Below are 15499 nucleotides of genomic sequence, written 5' to 3' on the forward strand. Positions count from 1 at the left end.
GAACTGGCTGAAAATGGCTCTACCTGGCTCTCACCAGCTCCTTCTGGCTCCTATCAGATCGAACTTCCTCAAGTTGGCTTCAGACTGCTCCAGCGGGTGCTAGTCCAACAAAAATAACAAGTAATGGCATTAAAAATAAGCATAATTCGGGCCCTCCCTGGTGGCGCAGCGGGTTAAAGCACTGCACCGAGAAGCCAAAGCCACTTCGCATGAGCTCGATTCCCGCCTGACCCGGAGGAGATCCACATGGGGAGGCAGACCTCTCCTGACCCGCCCGCTGCTCCCCTCAGCAGTGTACTTCGTCGATCTGCCTGTTCTGCTCCCCACTCTCTCTGGTGAATCCTCTCACGCTTCACATCTCTGGCCTGTACCCCAGTTCTGTAGGAATAAATAAATCTTTTTTTTTTTTTTAAAAAAGCATAATTCTTGTACATCCATAGCAATAGCAAAACCCAGGACAAGGCCAGTTAGTTTCTGGAAAGCGAGACTTGTTACTTTTATAATTTACTGAGCTGGTCTCTCATCTATTCCATATTATATGTACCGAGAGGAATTCATAGGGAATTAAAAATATTGGTTATCTGTAATTTGAATTGGATCATGATTATGGTTGCTGTATTATTCTTCATATCCTTTTATGCATGATGAATACATATAAAAAGTAATAAAAGAAGTTGATCATTGTGGGAACACCCACCTTCCCAATGCACAATTATGGAGCTCCTTTGCTCTGATATCACTAAGTCTGTGGACCGCCATAGGTAGATGTAGCCTTCATTACAGGAATGTAACAAACCAAGCGTGATGTTGAGAGGGGTTGGGAAATAAGCACTGTGAGTTGGCATGCAGTAGCAGAATAATAAATAATTCTCTTCAACATTCCGTGAGGGCTGAGGGCAAATAAGTTAATGTAATTTCCTGCCTCAGGTTAATCTGTTGTAAAATAGCTCAAGTGCGACCCTTTCTCTCCAGTGGGTAGAGAGAGCATTTATGAGAGGAAGCTAGCATAGATGAACGGTCCACTTGATCTAGACTTTTGAACAATAGTGCCCTTTATGACTTGTCAGCACGGGAGATACTGAATTGGCATTCATTAAGTGGCCAGAATAACACATGCAAATGGTCCATTAGAGGAGTATACTACTGACTGAGCAGCTGATTGGGTCATTGAATGACTTACTCATTTAGGTCCTTTCCCAGGCACATGCAGGCAAACTGAGTTCCCTCACTCCATTTCTATCACATCATCAGTGATGTAGCAATTTCTCTGCTCTTGGTCCTTCTCCCCCTGCCCCTCTTTCCACCTCTGGTCTTGGAGCAAAGCATGGTGGGAAGTTTGTTCTGACCCTTTCACCCATCGTTCTCCACCATAATTCATGTACCCACTGCAATGAGAAATGCACTCAGCTCTGTTTACTTACACCAGTCACCTCCTCTGTCTGTAGCTGGCTTCCAGGTCTGTCAGTGGGGCACCTTCTAATTGGGGAATTTATACTTGGTACCTAAGGGGTCGATACTTATTCCCCAGACAGTCTGAGGTTTTAGAAGCTGAGGTGAAGTTGGAAAAACAGCACTTACTTGTTTCTCTCTGTTGGAGAAATGTTCAGATTTCCAGAGGGAATGAAATTTGTTTTTGTGTTATTGCCATGGGGACTTACCTTTGTTTCTGAATTGTTCTGCTATTGATAAATTACCTTCCTCCCTCCTTTCTTTCCTTCCACTTATTTTCTCCCTCACCCTCTCTGTCCTTCTCTCCTTTTCTCCCTCCCTCCCTCTCTCTCACAAACCATCTGTTGCATGACAAAAATTCACAAGTGTGAAAGTACATCGGGGGGAAAAATCAGTCCTGTGTCCTTTAGTCTCACTCTGTAGTCCTTCCCTGAAGCACGCCACTGTTACAAATTTCTGTATTCTTCTAGGTATATAACTTGCATTGTACATATATTATATTTTACTTTCTTTCTTCCCTATAAAATTGGCAGTGTTATCACATTTTTCTGCAGTTTGCATTTAATTTAATATTTCGGGGTGATTGTTTTCATCAGTACAGAAAGAAAAGTCTCTCTTTTTTTCCTTTCCTTCTCCTTCTTCCCTCTCTTCTTCCATTTTCTCTAAGGTAACATTAGTTTACAAAATTGTACTCATATTAGCATATTGCACCTACTACCAAATCACCCACCCATAGTCTTCCACATAAGTAACTGAGTGCCCTCTCCTCTTTGCTTTCCACCCCCCCCCACTGCTAACCTCTGTTTTTATAGTCATATTTCTAAGGTTTGTTTTTGATTTGATTTTATCTATTTTTTCTCTATTTTCCACATGCAAATGACACTATTAAGTATTTGTTTTTCTCCTTCTATCTTATTACCAGTTCTATCCATGTTGTTGTAAATGACAAGAGTTTATTTTTATGGCTGTATAATTTTCCACAATGTGTATTTACCACGTTTTTGTCCACTTATCTGTCCTTGGGCCTTGAACTGGTGTGTTGCTTAGTATATGTAATCAAACTTTGCGCTCTATTAGTAGATATTTAGATTGTTTCCAATCTTATTATGATAGGCAATGTTACCACAAACTATTAGCATGCATCAATATGCATATTTCTCTGGATTAAAAGCTATTTAGAAGAGAAATCTGAGTCAAAGTAAATGAACATTGTATTTTGAAGCTGCTGTCATTTTCTCCAGGTCCTTTCTAACACAATTCTATGAAACTTTCATGAAATTTTGTTATTGTAAGTGAGAAATAGTACTTTGTAGTTTTATTTGCTTTTCCTCCTATGAACAAGATTGACCGTCTTGTCACATGTCGAGATTAATTTATTTTTTCTGTGACTTAACCGTTTATAGAAGTTTGCCCTCTTTATAACTACTTTGTTTTGAATTTGATATTTGGGGCAAATATCTTTACTTATAAGAGTTGAACATATTTACTGGTCAATATTAATTCACCACTTTTTACTAATAGTGTATTTTGCCTTGCAGAAAAGTTAGATTTTTATCAGCCAACTTATTTTGTGTTTTGCATCATATTGATAAAGCCCTCCTTCATGCTTAAGGTCTCAAACTTTACTATCTTTTATTGCCCTCAAAATTTAACTTTAAAATTGAAATTATTGAGCCATTGTGGATTTACTTTTTCTGTAGTACATGAGTTAAGGTTCCAGTTTCATTTCTTTTTCCTGCCAATGTCTCATAATTATTTATTTAAAAGATTTATTTCTGCATACAGAACTGGGGTACAGGCCAGAGGCTCAGGGGCAGTGAGAGGCTTCACCGGAGACAGAGTGGGGAACAGAATAGACAGATAGATGAAGTACACTGCTGAGGGGAGCAGTGGGCGGGTCAGGAGGGGTCTGCTGCGCCACGTGGTCACCTCCGGGGCAGGCGGGGATGGAACTCATGCTGAAGTGGCCGTAGCTTCTCAGTGCTGTGCTTTAACCCGCTGCGCCACTAGGGAGGGCCTAACTCACAATTATTTTAATATTACTTATTTCTCATTCAGCTGTGCCTCAAGAGTCAACATTATTACACTACTGGTTCCTGAGTACTGGAGCCTAATCTTGGACTTCCGTATTGGTAGCGGTAGCACTTACCTTCCTATGTCTTTATGTTTTAGTATCATGTGATTTTAATTATTAAAGCCATCTAATGTTTTACATAGCTGCAGGGTTATTTTTACAACATTATTCCTTTTATTTCCTATGACTTCCTAGCAACCAGATATTTATTCACGTGCAGTTTAGGACCAATTTGCAATTCATTATTACCCACGAAAACATTTTACTTGTTGATTTTATCATGTGAAATTGTTGTATTAGCACTTGAAAAATTGTCAAAGATTGAGGGCTGTTTTGACTTGCTGATTTATTTATTTAAAGATTTATTTATTTATGCTTACAGACCTGGGGTACAGGCTACAGGTGTGGTGGGTGAGAGGATTCACCAGTGACAGAGGCAGATTGACTGACTGAGATACTCTGCTGAGGGGAACCTGTGGGTGGGTCAGGGGAGGTCTGCCATGCCATATGGGTCAGCTCCCTGGTGGGGGTTGGAATTCTTGCTGCAGTGACTTTGGAGAGCTTCATAGTGTGGTGCTTTACCTGTTGCGCCACCAGAGAGAGTCCGACTTGCTGATATATATATATTTTTTATGGATGTCTTTATGAGATCTTATATATATTTCTTGCTAAATTCATTTTTAAGTCTTTTTAAAGGGTCTTTACAAAGGAAATTTAATTATACTTTATCTTACTTTGTTAATTTTAGTCAGGGATTTCTGTACAGTAACTTTTATAAAATCTAGCTTCTTGCCAAATTCTGCTTTTGTTGTAACAGTTAACTTTCTGGATTTACTGGTAAAAAATTATGTCACCTTCCAACAAAGATCACTTAAAAATCACCTTTATTGAGGTACAGTTTATATGCAATAAAATATACTCATTTTTGTTGAAAAATGTAAATGTACATGCAATCATCATCAGATTAATGATGTAAAATCTTTTTCATTGCTTCAAAATTAATCTTATGCCCTTCCCAGCTGTTGACCTGCTTCATAGGTAACCTCGGGACTTGATTTTCCTTTCTTCTATGATGATGAGTATTTGCAAAAAAGGACTTCTGAAAATGTACAAAAGTAATATTGAAGATCTTTGTAGATGTTTTCTCTTTAGGACCAAATGAACTAGACGATCAATTATTTAATGATTGGAGTGCTTTTGTCAATATGCTTCAGAAGCTACTCATATAATTAAAGGGTGCTGTTGTATCATGCAAACACTAGTCACACCCTGTGCTACAGAGAAATGAGAGAATTATTGATTTTCTTTTGCATCCATGTTGATTGAAAACCAAGGTTCAAACTAGAAATACTTCTTTTCAGTCCCTTTTAGGGCTTCCTTTACACCCTGGTTTCTCAGACTGTAGATGAGAGGGTTTAACATGGGGGATAATCATGACATAAAATGTGGAGGCCATTTTTTCTTGCTCCTGAGACTCACTGATCCTATGGTGCAGATACATGTAGGATAGCGTCCTATCCAAGATGGTGACCTCTGTGAGGTGGGAGGTGCATGTGGAGAAAAGCTTTTCTCCTCACTGCGACAGAAGACATCCTCAGGATGGCAGCCAGGATAAAGATGTAGGAAAAGATGACAATGGACACAGTGAATGTCAAGATAAACCCCACAGTGAATGTCAAATTAAAGACTGTTAATAGTAAAATATTTAAGTCAGTACTGGAGCATGACAGACAAGAATTGGGAGTTCATCATAGAGAAAGTGATTAATTTTATTAGACTTGCAAAAGTTCAATGAGAAAGTGTGTTCAATGTGTTTATAGATGCCCATGATGTAGGAACCAACTAAGAGTTGAACGCAGACTTGTTGGGTCATGACTGTTGGGTATAGAAGTGGGTCACAGATGGCCACGTAATGGTCCACTGGCATAATGGCCGGGATAGCACTCACTTGTTGCAAAGGTAGCATAAGCCAGTCTTTGTGCTATTCAGACTATGAATGAGATGGAGTGGTCTGTCTCAACAAAGTTTTGCAACATCTTGGGAGTGATAGCAGAGGAATAGCAGCAATCAACAAATGTCAAATTTTGGAGCGAAAAGTACATAGGTGTTTCCAGGGAAGACTTAGTCTTGATGAGGAAGATCATGTCAATATTACCCACTAGGGTGACAGCATAGATCATGAGAAAGACTACGAAGAGGGCCTGCCAAAGCTTGTGTTGATTAGCAAATCCCAGGAGATTGAATTGAGTAACTTCAGTGTTATTGCTTTGTTCCATTGCTAGCACAGATGAAATATTAGCTGAAAAGTTACAAAGAAAAAAAAAAACAATAACAAAGGAGAGATAGCTAAGACTATTAGGATCCTTTAATTAAATAATTAGAATAAGTAGAATATTTATTTTCACAGTGAGGTTAGAGAATATTTTCTATGACATAATTGACATATTTTAAAGACTACATCTTGATGTATGACTCCATCTTTAGTGTGGAGAAATTGCTAAGTCTGGTAGGTACCAACTAATAGGAATTTATGAACATACTAATCAGGAAACACAGAAAAGCATATTTTTAGTTAATTATGCTGCCTTATAAGTTGTCTCTATTTTAAGTAGAAAGCCCAAATTGCCTAAATTCTAACCACAGTATTTACAATCTTGACATATCCCTGAAGTTCTGTATGATCTTGCTCCAACTTATTTCCATATTCTCATTATATCCTTTTGCATTCCTTAGTAACTCATCTCTGTCATGGGACTCATGTATGTGAAGTTCTCTGTAGATGTGTTTATCAATGTGCCTATAGTTTTATTTATAAAATGTTAAATCTTTTGTGGACTAATGTTTTGTAAAATACAATAAAAAGGTCTCAGCACCATCAAAATTCTAAAGAAGTCTTACATCTTCAACCTTACTTTCTGTGGTGATCTTACCGTAGGCTGGAAACATGTTCCAAGAAAGCACTTGTCCGTGGACAACACATTGAATAGCATGATCTATAGTGTCCATCTGTCAAAATTAACCTACATGCTTTTAAATTGTTGGATAGTGGATGTTTTATGAATTGTCTCCACTACAAGTAAACCAGTGTGAATTTTTCCAGGATATATTCCTAGGTACAACATTACAACATTTTTCAATCTGAGGGTATGCATACATTTATCTTGAGCAAATTTCCCCCACCCACTTTTCATGACAGAAATGAACAAGCTTCCCATTGTGCTTAGTCATTCTCGTATATTCCCTCTTATGAATGTTAGTATGTTCCCCATGTCTTTTAGCCAGGAAATAAATGTAAAGTGATATCTAATTTTTGTTAATTTTTTTCTCTTTCATTGCCAGTGAATTTAATTAATGTTTATATTTTTCCTAGAATTTTGTTACTGTTTTTTTGATAATGGCTTGTTTTTATATTCAGTCAGTATTCCTATTGTATTGATTTTTAGATGTTCTTTATTTACCCCAGTTTGAATCTCTTGCTAGTTGTTGATATGATAGACATAGTCTCACATTCTATCACTTGTTAACTTGGCCAATGATGACCATTATGATGCACTTCTTAAATCTGAATTAATTATTCATCATTTTTGCCTCATGGTTTGTGTTTTTGAAAAATAATTGAGTAAAGTCCATTCCTTTCCCTAGCTAATTTCCTAGGAAGATTTTTTTTTTGAAGATTTATTTATTTGTGCATACAAGAACTGGGGTACAGGCCAGAGATGGGGGGGTGAGAGGATTCACCAGAGACATAGTGGGGAGTAGAACAGGCAGAATGACTGAAGTACACTGCTGAGGGGAGCAACGGGCGGGTCAGGAGAGGTTTGCCACACCATGTGGGTCACCTCCCTGGCTGAGGATCAAATTCATGCTGCAATGGCTTTGGATAGCTTCATTATGCTATGCTTTAACCCATTGTACCACCAGGGAGGGCCCTCTTAGGAGAGTATTTTTCCAACATATTTTATACCACTGATATAGTTTGATTTATGTTGTTGTGTCCAATCAATATTTATTTATACATATTATATTTATCAAAATCAAATATTTTATTAGGTGAATCAGTAAAATTTCAGTAAACTGGAGCTACAACTTCTGTGTGCATAGATCTTTCTAATGCAAGACCCAGGAATAAAAAGCAAAGTACATAATTCAGTGTGCTATCTGCATGTATTAAAATGGCACCAATGTAAAATATATAGAGAAAAATTTTGTGGGGAAACAATTAAATGAAAAGCCTGTTGATGTGATCTTGGTAGCAAGTTACAGCTTGCTACAGTGAAAAGAAAGACAAGAAATGTAGAATCTTCTCATCAACTTAATTTTCACATTTACACAAATTCTTAAAATTAAGAAATTTTAACTTATTATCTAAACCTTAAGGGAAATAATTTTCATATCTAAATTTATTCATTTATTTTTAATCATCTAGCTCTCCCAATAGAATAGTTGCACTGTTTCCCACAAAATGCATAATGTGTAATTACTTTGTCTTGTTTACTGTTGATTCCATAGAATGTAAAAGTTAGACAAAATTGTATTCTAATGACAAAATCTTGGATGAATAAACCATACCTCAGGTCTGGAAAACCAAAAGAAATGAAATCTGTCTACAAATCTGTAGGAAACATGACTTCTAGTTTTTTTGTATCATCATCTCGAGCCTCTAAGCAAAACTGCACATTATATTTCAAGGACTGCATTACTGGGTAGGCGTGATCCTGTCCCTAACAGATGCCAAATCACAGATGGATTCAGACACAACATAATTTGAATTGTGCTCTTTACCCTTTCTGAAATGTGAGGACCTGTTTCATGCAGTGACTTCGGGTATCAGGCTGTAAGACAAAGGAAATGCAGTCTCGTCAAGAGGTACCTGCTGAAGTACCTGCTGAATGGATAAAAGCACTTTGGTCAGAGGAAGCTTGAAATGGTCAGCGGGCCATTTAGATTAGACTCTGGGTAGGACAGTGGCGTTTACCATATCTCTTGAATCATTTCAAATTAAATAACAGGTAGGCATTACAGGTATGTTTGTAGAGAGCTATAAAAAAATCAGTGCAGGGAAACCGCGGGGATTACAATTGAGATGAAAAAAAAAATGTACAAAATGATGTAAAAATTAACTGTTATAAAAAAAATCAGTGCAGGGAACACACACACACACACACATACACACACATTCTCTCTCTCTCCAAATACTCCATGTTTTGCACATGCTTGGCCTGAATTGAACCTTAGTGCTTCTGAATTTCATTTTTATTCATTGATGTGCAGGGACAGGCACACAGGCAACCCAGTTTAAATTCTATTCCCATGAATTCATAAAAATAAACAGTGTGTTCCTTCCTGCCTCATTTCCATTGTCCAAAAAGGGGATCACAGAATTGTGTGAAAGGTAATGATGTTTATTTAAACAGTTTACAGTAGCAAAACATTTGAAATAGGGTTCAGTAAATATGAGTAGCTTCCTATTAAGGATCATATAGACTAACAAACAGGATCAATAGTCTTATGGGAAGATGCTCATGTCTTATTTTAAGTTGCAATGATATGCAGAGAACCCTTTTACAAGTAAAACTTTCACTTCTCCTGTGTTTTTCTCACTGTCTTTATTTATGCATGGAGAGCTCAGAAAGGATCCACACCACTATTTTATGGGGACAGTTGGCCATGGGAGTTGAGAAAGAGAAGTCATTAAACACAATAACCTCCATCTGTTTCTTTTTAAAAGAGCTTTCATTGTTCTAAAAAAGAAAAAAAGGAGAAAGAAACCTGCTTTGTAAAGATGTAAAGTGAAAGTGAAGTGATTTATACGTCTGGCCAGATGGGGCCAGGCATTAAATAGCCACTCCAAAAAAAGGAATGGCCAGGCTAGCACATAAAATTATATATCCATTCCCTCCATTCATTCACTTGCCCTGGGGTCCATTCCCTCTCTACCAGCCCCTTTTCATTCCTTCACCAGCAAAGCTCTGGGTCTGCGGTGGAACTTACTAGACTCTTGATGTTGACCCCTTTGCTCTACCTGTTCCCCCCACATACCTGGGTGGCACGTGGCTATTCCTTGGGAAATGGCATCTGCTCTGTTTACTTACACCAGAGTTCCTCTGGATTCTTTCTGTCATTGATGCAGGCTGATTGCCCATCATGCTGTTACACTTGCTTGTAACTGGGGGGTTTATACCTGGGACCTTAGGGATCAATGTTTCCTCCCTTGACAATATCAGGCTCCCAGGGCTGAGATGAACATATGAAAAAAAATGTTCAGTAATTATTTTCTGTAGAACATTTACCTTTCCTGAGAGGATAAATTTGTTCTTCATATTACTGTCATTAGGAAATTTTTTCCGAGTTGTCTTGGTATAGCACAAATAAATACTTATTTTTTTCTTGTTAGGAATAAGGCTGAGTGTCTTTTCATAGTTCTAAGAACTACTGTGCTGGTCCAGATAATTGACTTGTCACGGTAATGAGCAAAAAACATGACTATCCAAAAAAAGAAAGAAAGAAAGAAAGAAAAAGATAATCTCAATTCTCAATTTAAGGGCATAGAGTCCCTAATGTGAGAAATGAAATTGCTATTGACTTTTGTCCAATTTGCTATTGGAAGAAAAAATTTACTCTAGATCCTTTATTTCTATCTCACTCTGAAATGTATATACTAAAAAAAAAAAATAAACCTTAGATAGAGACACCCTATCTCCCATTACACTTTTACTACTAGAATATTCCAGAAATTTTGTGTAGTGTATGGCTGTAAACTGACTGGGTGAAGTCATGAATTCAATCAGCGTGACAGAATAAAACCAGAGATAGTATGTTTGTGGCTCTTTGACTAACACATATCCAGATGAAACAGAGTTGCTGTGCAAAGAAGACAGGTGAATTGATGGCCAGCATGACTCCACATTCTATCTCTTAGTTAGGGATGTTGCTTGACACCTAATAGAAGGATTTCAACTTAACGTTGACTTAAATAAAAGTAGTTACTTATTTTTCCTCCCAGCAATCATTCGGAAGGCGACTAGCACTTCCCTGCTTTGCTTAGTCTTCCCCTGGTTACCTCCTCGTCTCACGTGTGTCCTGTGGTGCCAGACAGCCCTTCCCATTCAAAGCAGGGAAAGGGGCCAGGAGGCAAGGGTGACAGCCGCATGTCGTCTCAAAGCTTGCGGCTTCTTACGAATTCCACAGGTGCGGGCTGTGTGACCCGGAGTAGCAGGAATCTCGGAGTCTCGCGTCTCATCCTCAGCTACTGGGCTCCAGTCCGTTTTGCAGAGAGCACAGCCTCTGCTTCTAGGTGTTTTATGGTCTCTCTCGGCTTCTCAGAGATACCTCAAAAGACATGGAAGATCTTGGGTCATTAAATACGGTGGAAAAGGGGAACTAAAGTGTGTTGTAAGCGCTTGACCTCTAGAGGGAGTTATCAGTGGAGCATTCTACACAGTTCATCAAATTTCCATGTGGGATTGAGTTCTAGTTCCCAGGGTGTAAACCAGCTACTTTATCTGCCCTTGAGTTTCTACCCACTGAAGTTATTAGTCTGGACTAAAATGATGGTTAGGACTTTTGTAAAAGAATGAGCACCATTTAGGCTTTTAGATCCACTTCCAGTCTAGATTTTCTCTCTCTACTGGAGAGACATTTGGAAAATGTTTCCAAAATTTCCTTATCTTATACAAAAAAGAGATGGACTCAGACTGGAGAGACTAGGTAATGACAAATATAAATCATAATATAGAGATAAGAGTTTTCAAATGTGAGAGAATCTATTCATATGAGGGTATTAGGTGGAAAGAATAATCTGAGTCATGAAGTACTTTTCAAAACAATTTATTTTACACTCAGGTTTATGGTGAATCAGGAGAGAATATATGAGCATTCTCTTTGTAGACAATTTAGGAAACTTGTTTAATGGAAATTATGGAAATTTAATTTTGATACGGATTAAATACAAATGGAGGTTTTCTAGTTTTAAGGCGTATTTAAAATCCATTTAACACAATTAAGTGCTTTGCAAGGTCTACATATAATTCTTAACATTTTAAGTAATATTATAAAACCGATCTTCATGGGCAGAATGAGATATGTTTCTTAAGTTATATTCCAGGGCATATTAGTGCCATGATATGTGATTATATTCATCATTCTAAGACTTTATCTATAGAAGGAGGAAGTATTGGTTTAAGAAATGAGCATATTTCCTATTTCAGAAACATTACAGTGGTAAAATATCTCTACTGAATGAGTTAATGTGCTGAATTTTAATAGTTGGGGTTTTGCCTAGAGGATTTTTTCCCTATCAATTTGAGAGATTCTTTTACCTCCTTGTTTCTCAGACTATAGATCAGGGGGTTCAACATGGGAATCACAATACCATAACATACGGAGGCTGCTTTCATGTTTTCCTCAGAATTATTAGAGGTAGGTTGTAAGTACATATAGGAGAGCGTCCCATAGAAGATGGTGACTGCTGTGAGGTGGGAGGCGCACGTGGAGAAAGCTTTTCTCCTCCCTGCAGTAGAAGACATTCTCAAGATGGCAGCCAGGATAAAGATGTAGGAAAAGATGACAACGGAAACAGTAAACATCAAATTAAATCCCACAAAGACAACAATTAGCATGACATTGACGTCAATGTTGGAGCATGAAAGGGCAAGAATTGGGGGACCATCACAGAAAAAGTGATTGATGGCATTAGACTTGCAGAAAGACAGTGAGAAGGTAAAGCCTGTGTGCACAGAGGAATTGATTGAGCCCACGACATAGGAGCCAGCTACTAACTGGATGCAGACTCTTCGGGACATGATTATGGGGTAGCGAAGTGGGTTGCAGATGGCCACGTACCGGTCGATGGCCATAGCGGCCAGAAGGTAACAGTCAGTAGTTGCAAATGCTGCGTACACCAGTAGTTGTATGGCGCAGCCCCTGAATGAGATGGATTTGTTCTCTACTATGAAGTTTTGCAGCATCTTTGGGGTGATAGCAGAGGTATAACAGAGGTCCACAAAAGCCAGATGTTGTAGGAAAAAGTACATAGGTGTCTTCAGTCTGGCGTCTATCTTGATGAGTAGAATCATGCCCACATTCCCCACCATGGAGATCACATAGATGAGCAGGAACGCCATGAAGAGGACATGGCGATGCTTGTGTTGAGTGTCAAATCCCAGAAGAAAGAATTCAGTCACTTCAGAGCCATTTCCTTGAGTCATGGTGACCCAAAGTCTAGAAAAGTTCAAAAGGACGGCTGAAAAAAGTTGGGGAATGTGTGATTTCTGAAAGGAAAAAGATATATAAATATCACATTACTTTTTTGGAATCAGATATTTATGACAAACCCATAAAGAGATGAATAACCAACCAAAAAAATACCCCAATTATAACAATAAGCTATAATAAAATGATGTAAATGTTGTTTCTCTCTCACACCCTTTCAGTATATCTTATTAGCTAATACTTTTGATCTGTGACTGATTGCAGGTAACTGAAGTCATGGACACTATAACTGAATAAAGGGGAACTCCTCCTGTGCTATTGTCATTCAAGAGGTTAGGAAACACCAAGTCAGTCAAAAGGGAAATTGAGGTATCTCAGTTGTTAAATACAGAGAGCCTGAAATGGTGAATGACTTACAGCCACAGCCTGTAAATTCCTTTTTTTTTTTTTAAAGATTTATTTATTTGTGCATACAGAACTGGGGTATAGGCCAGAGGCGCAGGGGTGGCGAGAGGCTTCACCAGAGACAGAGTGGGGAGCAGAACAGGCAGATCGACGAAGTACACTGCTTAGAGGAGCAGCGGGCGGGTCAGGAGAGGTCTGCCGCGCCATGTGGTCACCTCCGGGGCAAGCGGGAATCGAACTCATGCGGAAGTGGCTTTGGCTTCTTAGTGCTGTGCTATAACCTGCTGCGCCACCAGGGAGGGCCTGTAAATTCCTTTTTTAATGCTGATTTTCTGTGATGAAAGCCCGAGTTGATAGAGTCCAAGAGGACATCTGAATCACATGCTATTTGAATTTAATTTAGGGAATGATCTAGAAATCTCCCTGAAATAAGTGGCTTTAAAATTGGTTCTAGAAATGTATTTGAGATTGCATAAGATGGAGTTTTGTGGAGCCAAAGGAGGCAACTTCAAGCAGAGGAGGCAATCTGATGAAAAGCATGGTGATATCACCCCATAAACTAAGGGCAAGAGAAAAGAGGGTCTCATGTTATGTATAACTAAAGAGAGTTATGCTAATTACCAGCATTTTTAAAGTCACAAGGGGCATTTCCTGTATCGCTTTCAGAGATATTCCAGCACCAGCATTATTGAGATAGAACTGATAAGAGCATTGTGTAAGTTAAGGTGTTAATATAATAATTAACACTTATCTATGTAGAAATGTTTCCCACTGTAAGGTTAGTTAACATATTCTTCACATGACTATTTCATTGCTGTTATTTCAGAGTCACAAAGTTTAAATCTACTCTTACAACAGCAGCGTTACAGTATACAGCGCCCTTTGGTAACTGTTGTCACCCGTTGTAGTTAGGTTGGTGATGATTACCTCCCATAGTTGGAAATTTGTATACTCCTTGCCCAACATTTTCTCATTTCCTCCACCCGCTGGTCCCTGGTGCTCATAGTTCTACTCAGAGATGTTTTTAAATGAGCAAGTGTTGAGTCTGGCTTTGAATTTTCTTTTTCTCAAAGTGTTAGGGGTGGCAGTGAAATGAATTATTTTGGTCACAAAGCTCTTGCTAAGCATGAACAATATCTAAAACTTTGTTATAACTAATGAAGTTTCAAAAAAAACTCCCAACTCACCCCATCTGCAGATCAGGCTATTCTGTTTTCACTTTTGATTTTCTGGCCTTGGCAAAAAATCAGAGTCAAAATTCCTGGTATATTTCACTGACTTGGCTTTCCCTTTCAAATATTATAGCCATGTGTGTCTGTTAAGAAAAATGAAAGTTATTTTAAAAATGCTTATATTTGTGTTTAAATCTCTCTACATTTCCTGCACGGGGATATTTTTGCTTTTACTACAAATGTGTGGGAGGTTGTTTTTGAAGGAGGTGAACTGGGAATTATTCCCATGAGCATCTCAGACTCTTAAGGGCTGAATTGACTGGTACCAAGCTTCTCAGTTGAGACCATTAATTTTTTTTTTTTTTTTAGTTTCTGTTCTTTAGGGACATCTTGTTTACTGCATGGGCTCAGGGACCATTTGTTCTCTCTGAGACTGCTCTTAGATTATGAAAATTTGCTTTCTGGATCTTCCACTTAACTCTCCACTGAAGTTTTTTCCATCTGTGAAGTACAGTTAACACTCCAGACCTGGGCTTCGTCACTAGTGGTGGAAGACAAGGAGGGAATGGACATACAGTCACTTTTTGACTATGAAGGGCTTTCTGTTTAAGGGATGAGCAAGATTATCATGGCTAGGAGGTTTTCTATCTGAGAACCCTTCTTTGCTTTTTCACTAGTGCAACTGTCCCACTGTCACATACCTGAAGGGCTCTCTGGGGTCTTACCAGTTGGGATCTTCCAGTGCTGCTCTGTACCCAACATAAGTGAAGACATCTGCATGTCTTTATAGCATGGTCAGCTCCCTGCCTCCCTTTATTAACCACATGGTAATCCTTGGAAGAAGAAAGTTCACCTTCATTACCCATAGTTCTGGACCATCCTTCCAGAGAGCCATTTTTAGTGTACTTCTGAGCCTTGTCACCCTGAAGAGTTGAAATTCCACACCCCTAAACAATAGACACCCTGGCTGAACAATGAAAGATTGTTATCGCATTAATGATTTGCACATAGGTACAGAAGACAAAGAATGTGCATTGGATGGAGAGCTCCTTGCAGGCAAGCATTCTTGTTTGTTTTTGTGTAGGTGATGTCCAGTATGTTGTCCGGAAAGAGCATGTATTCAGAGCTTCATGGAATCAGTACATCAATAACAATCATCATCATCATCATCATCATCGTCGTCATCGTC

General features: G+C 38.5%; 1 protein-coding gene and 1 pseudogene across 1 annotated transcript; both read right to left on the minus strand.

The window, feature by feature from the left end:
- Window positions 1-4864: 4864 nt before the first annotated feature.
- On the minus strand, window positions 4865-5799 carry LOC101629238 (annotated as a pseudogene).
- A 5982-nt stretch (window positions 5800-11781) lies between these two features.
- Window positions 11782-12729, minus strand: LOC101629465 (putative olfactory receptor 5AK3). Its single transcript, XM_004683467.2, has one exon. It carries the CDS (start codon window positions 12727-12729, stop codon window positions 11782-11784), a length of 948 nt encoding a protein of 315 aa, XP_004683524.1.
- Between the last annotated feature and the right edge of the window lie 2770 nt (window positions 12730-15499).

This window comes from Condylura cristata, unplaced genomic scaffold (genome assembly GCF_000260355.1).
Source record: "Condylura cristata isolate star-nosed mole 26May11 unplaced genomic scaffold, ConCri1.0 scaffold00015, whole genome shotgun sequence".
NCBI classification, from domain to species: Eukaryota; Metazoa; Chordata; class Mammalia; order Eulipotyphla; family Talpidae; genus Condylura; species Condylura cristata.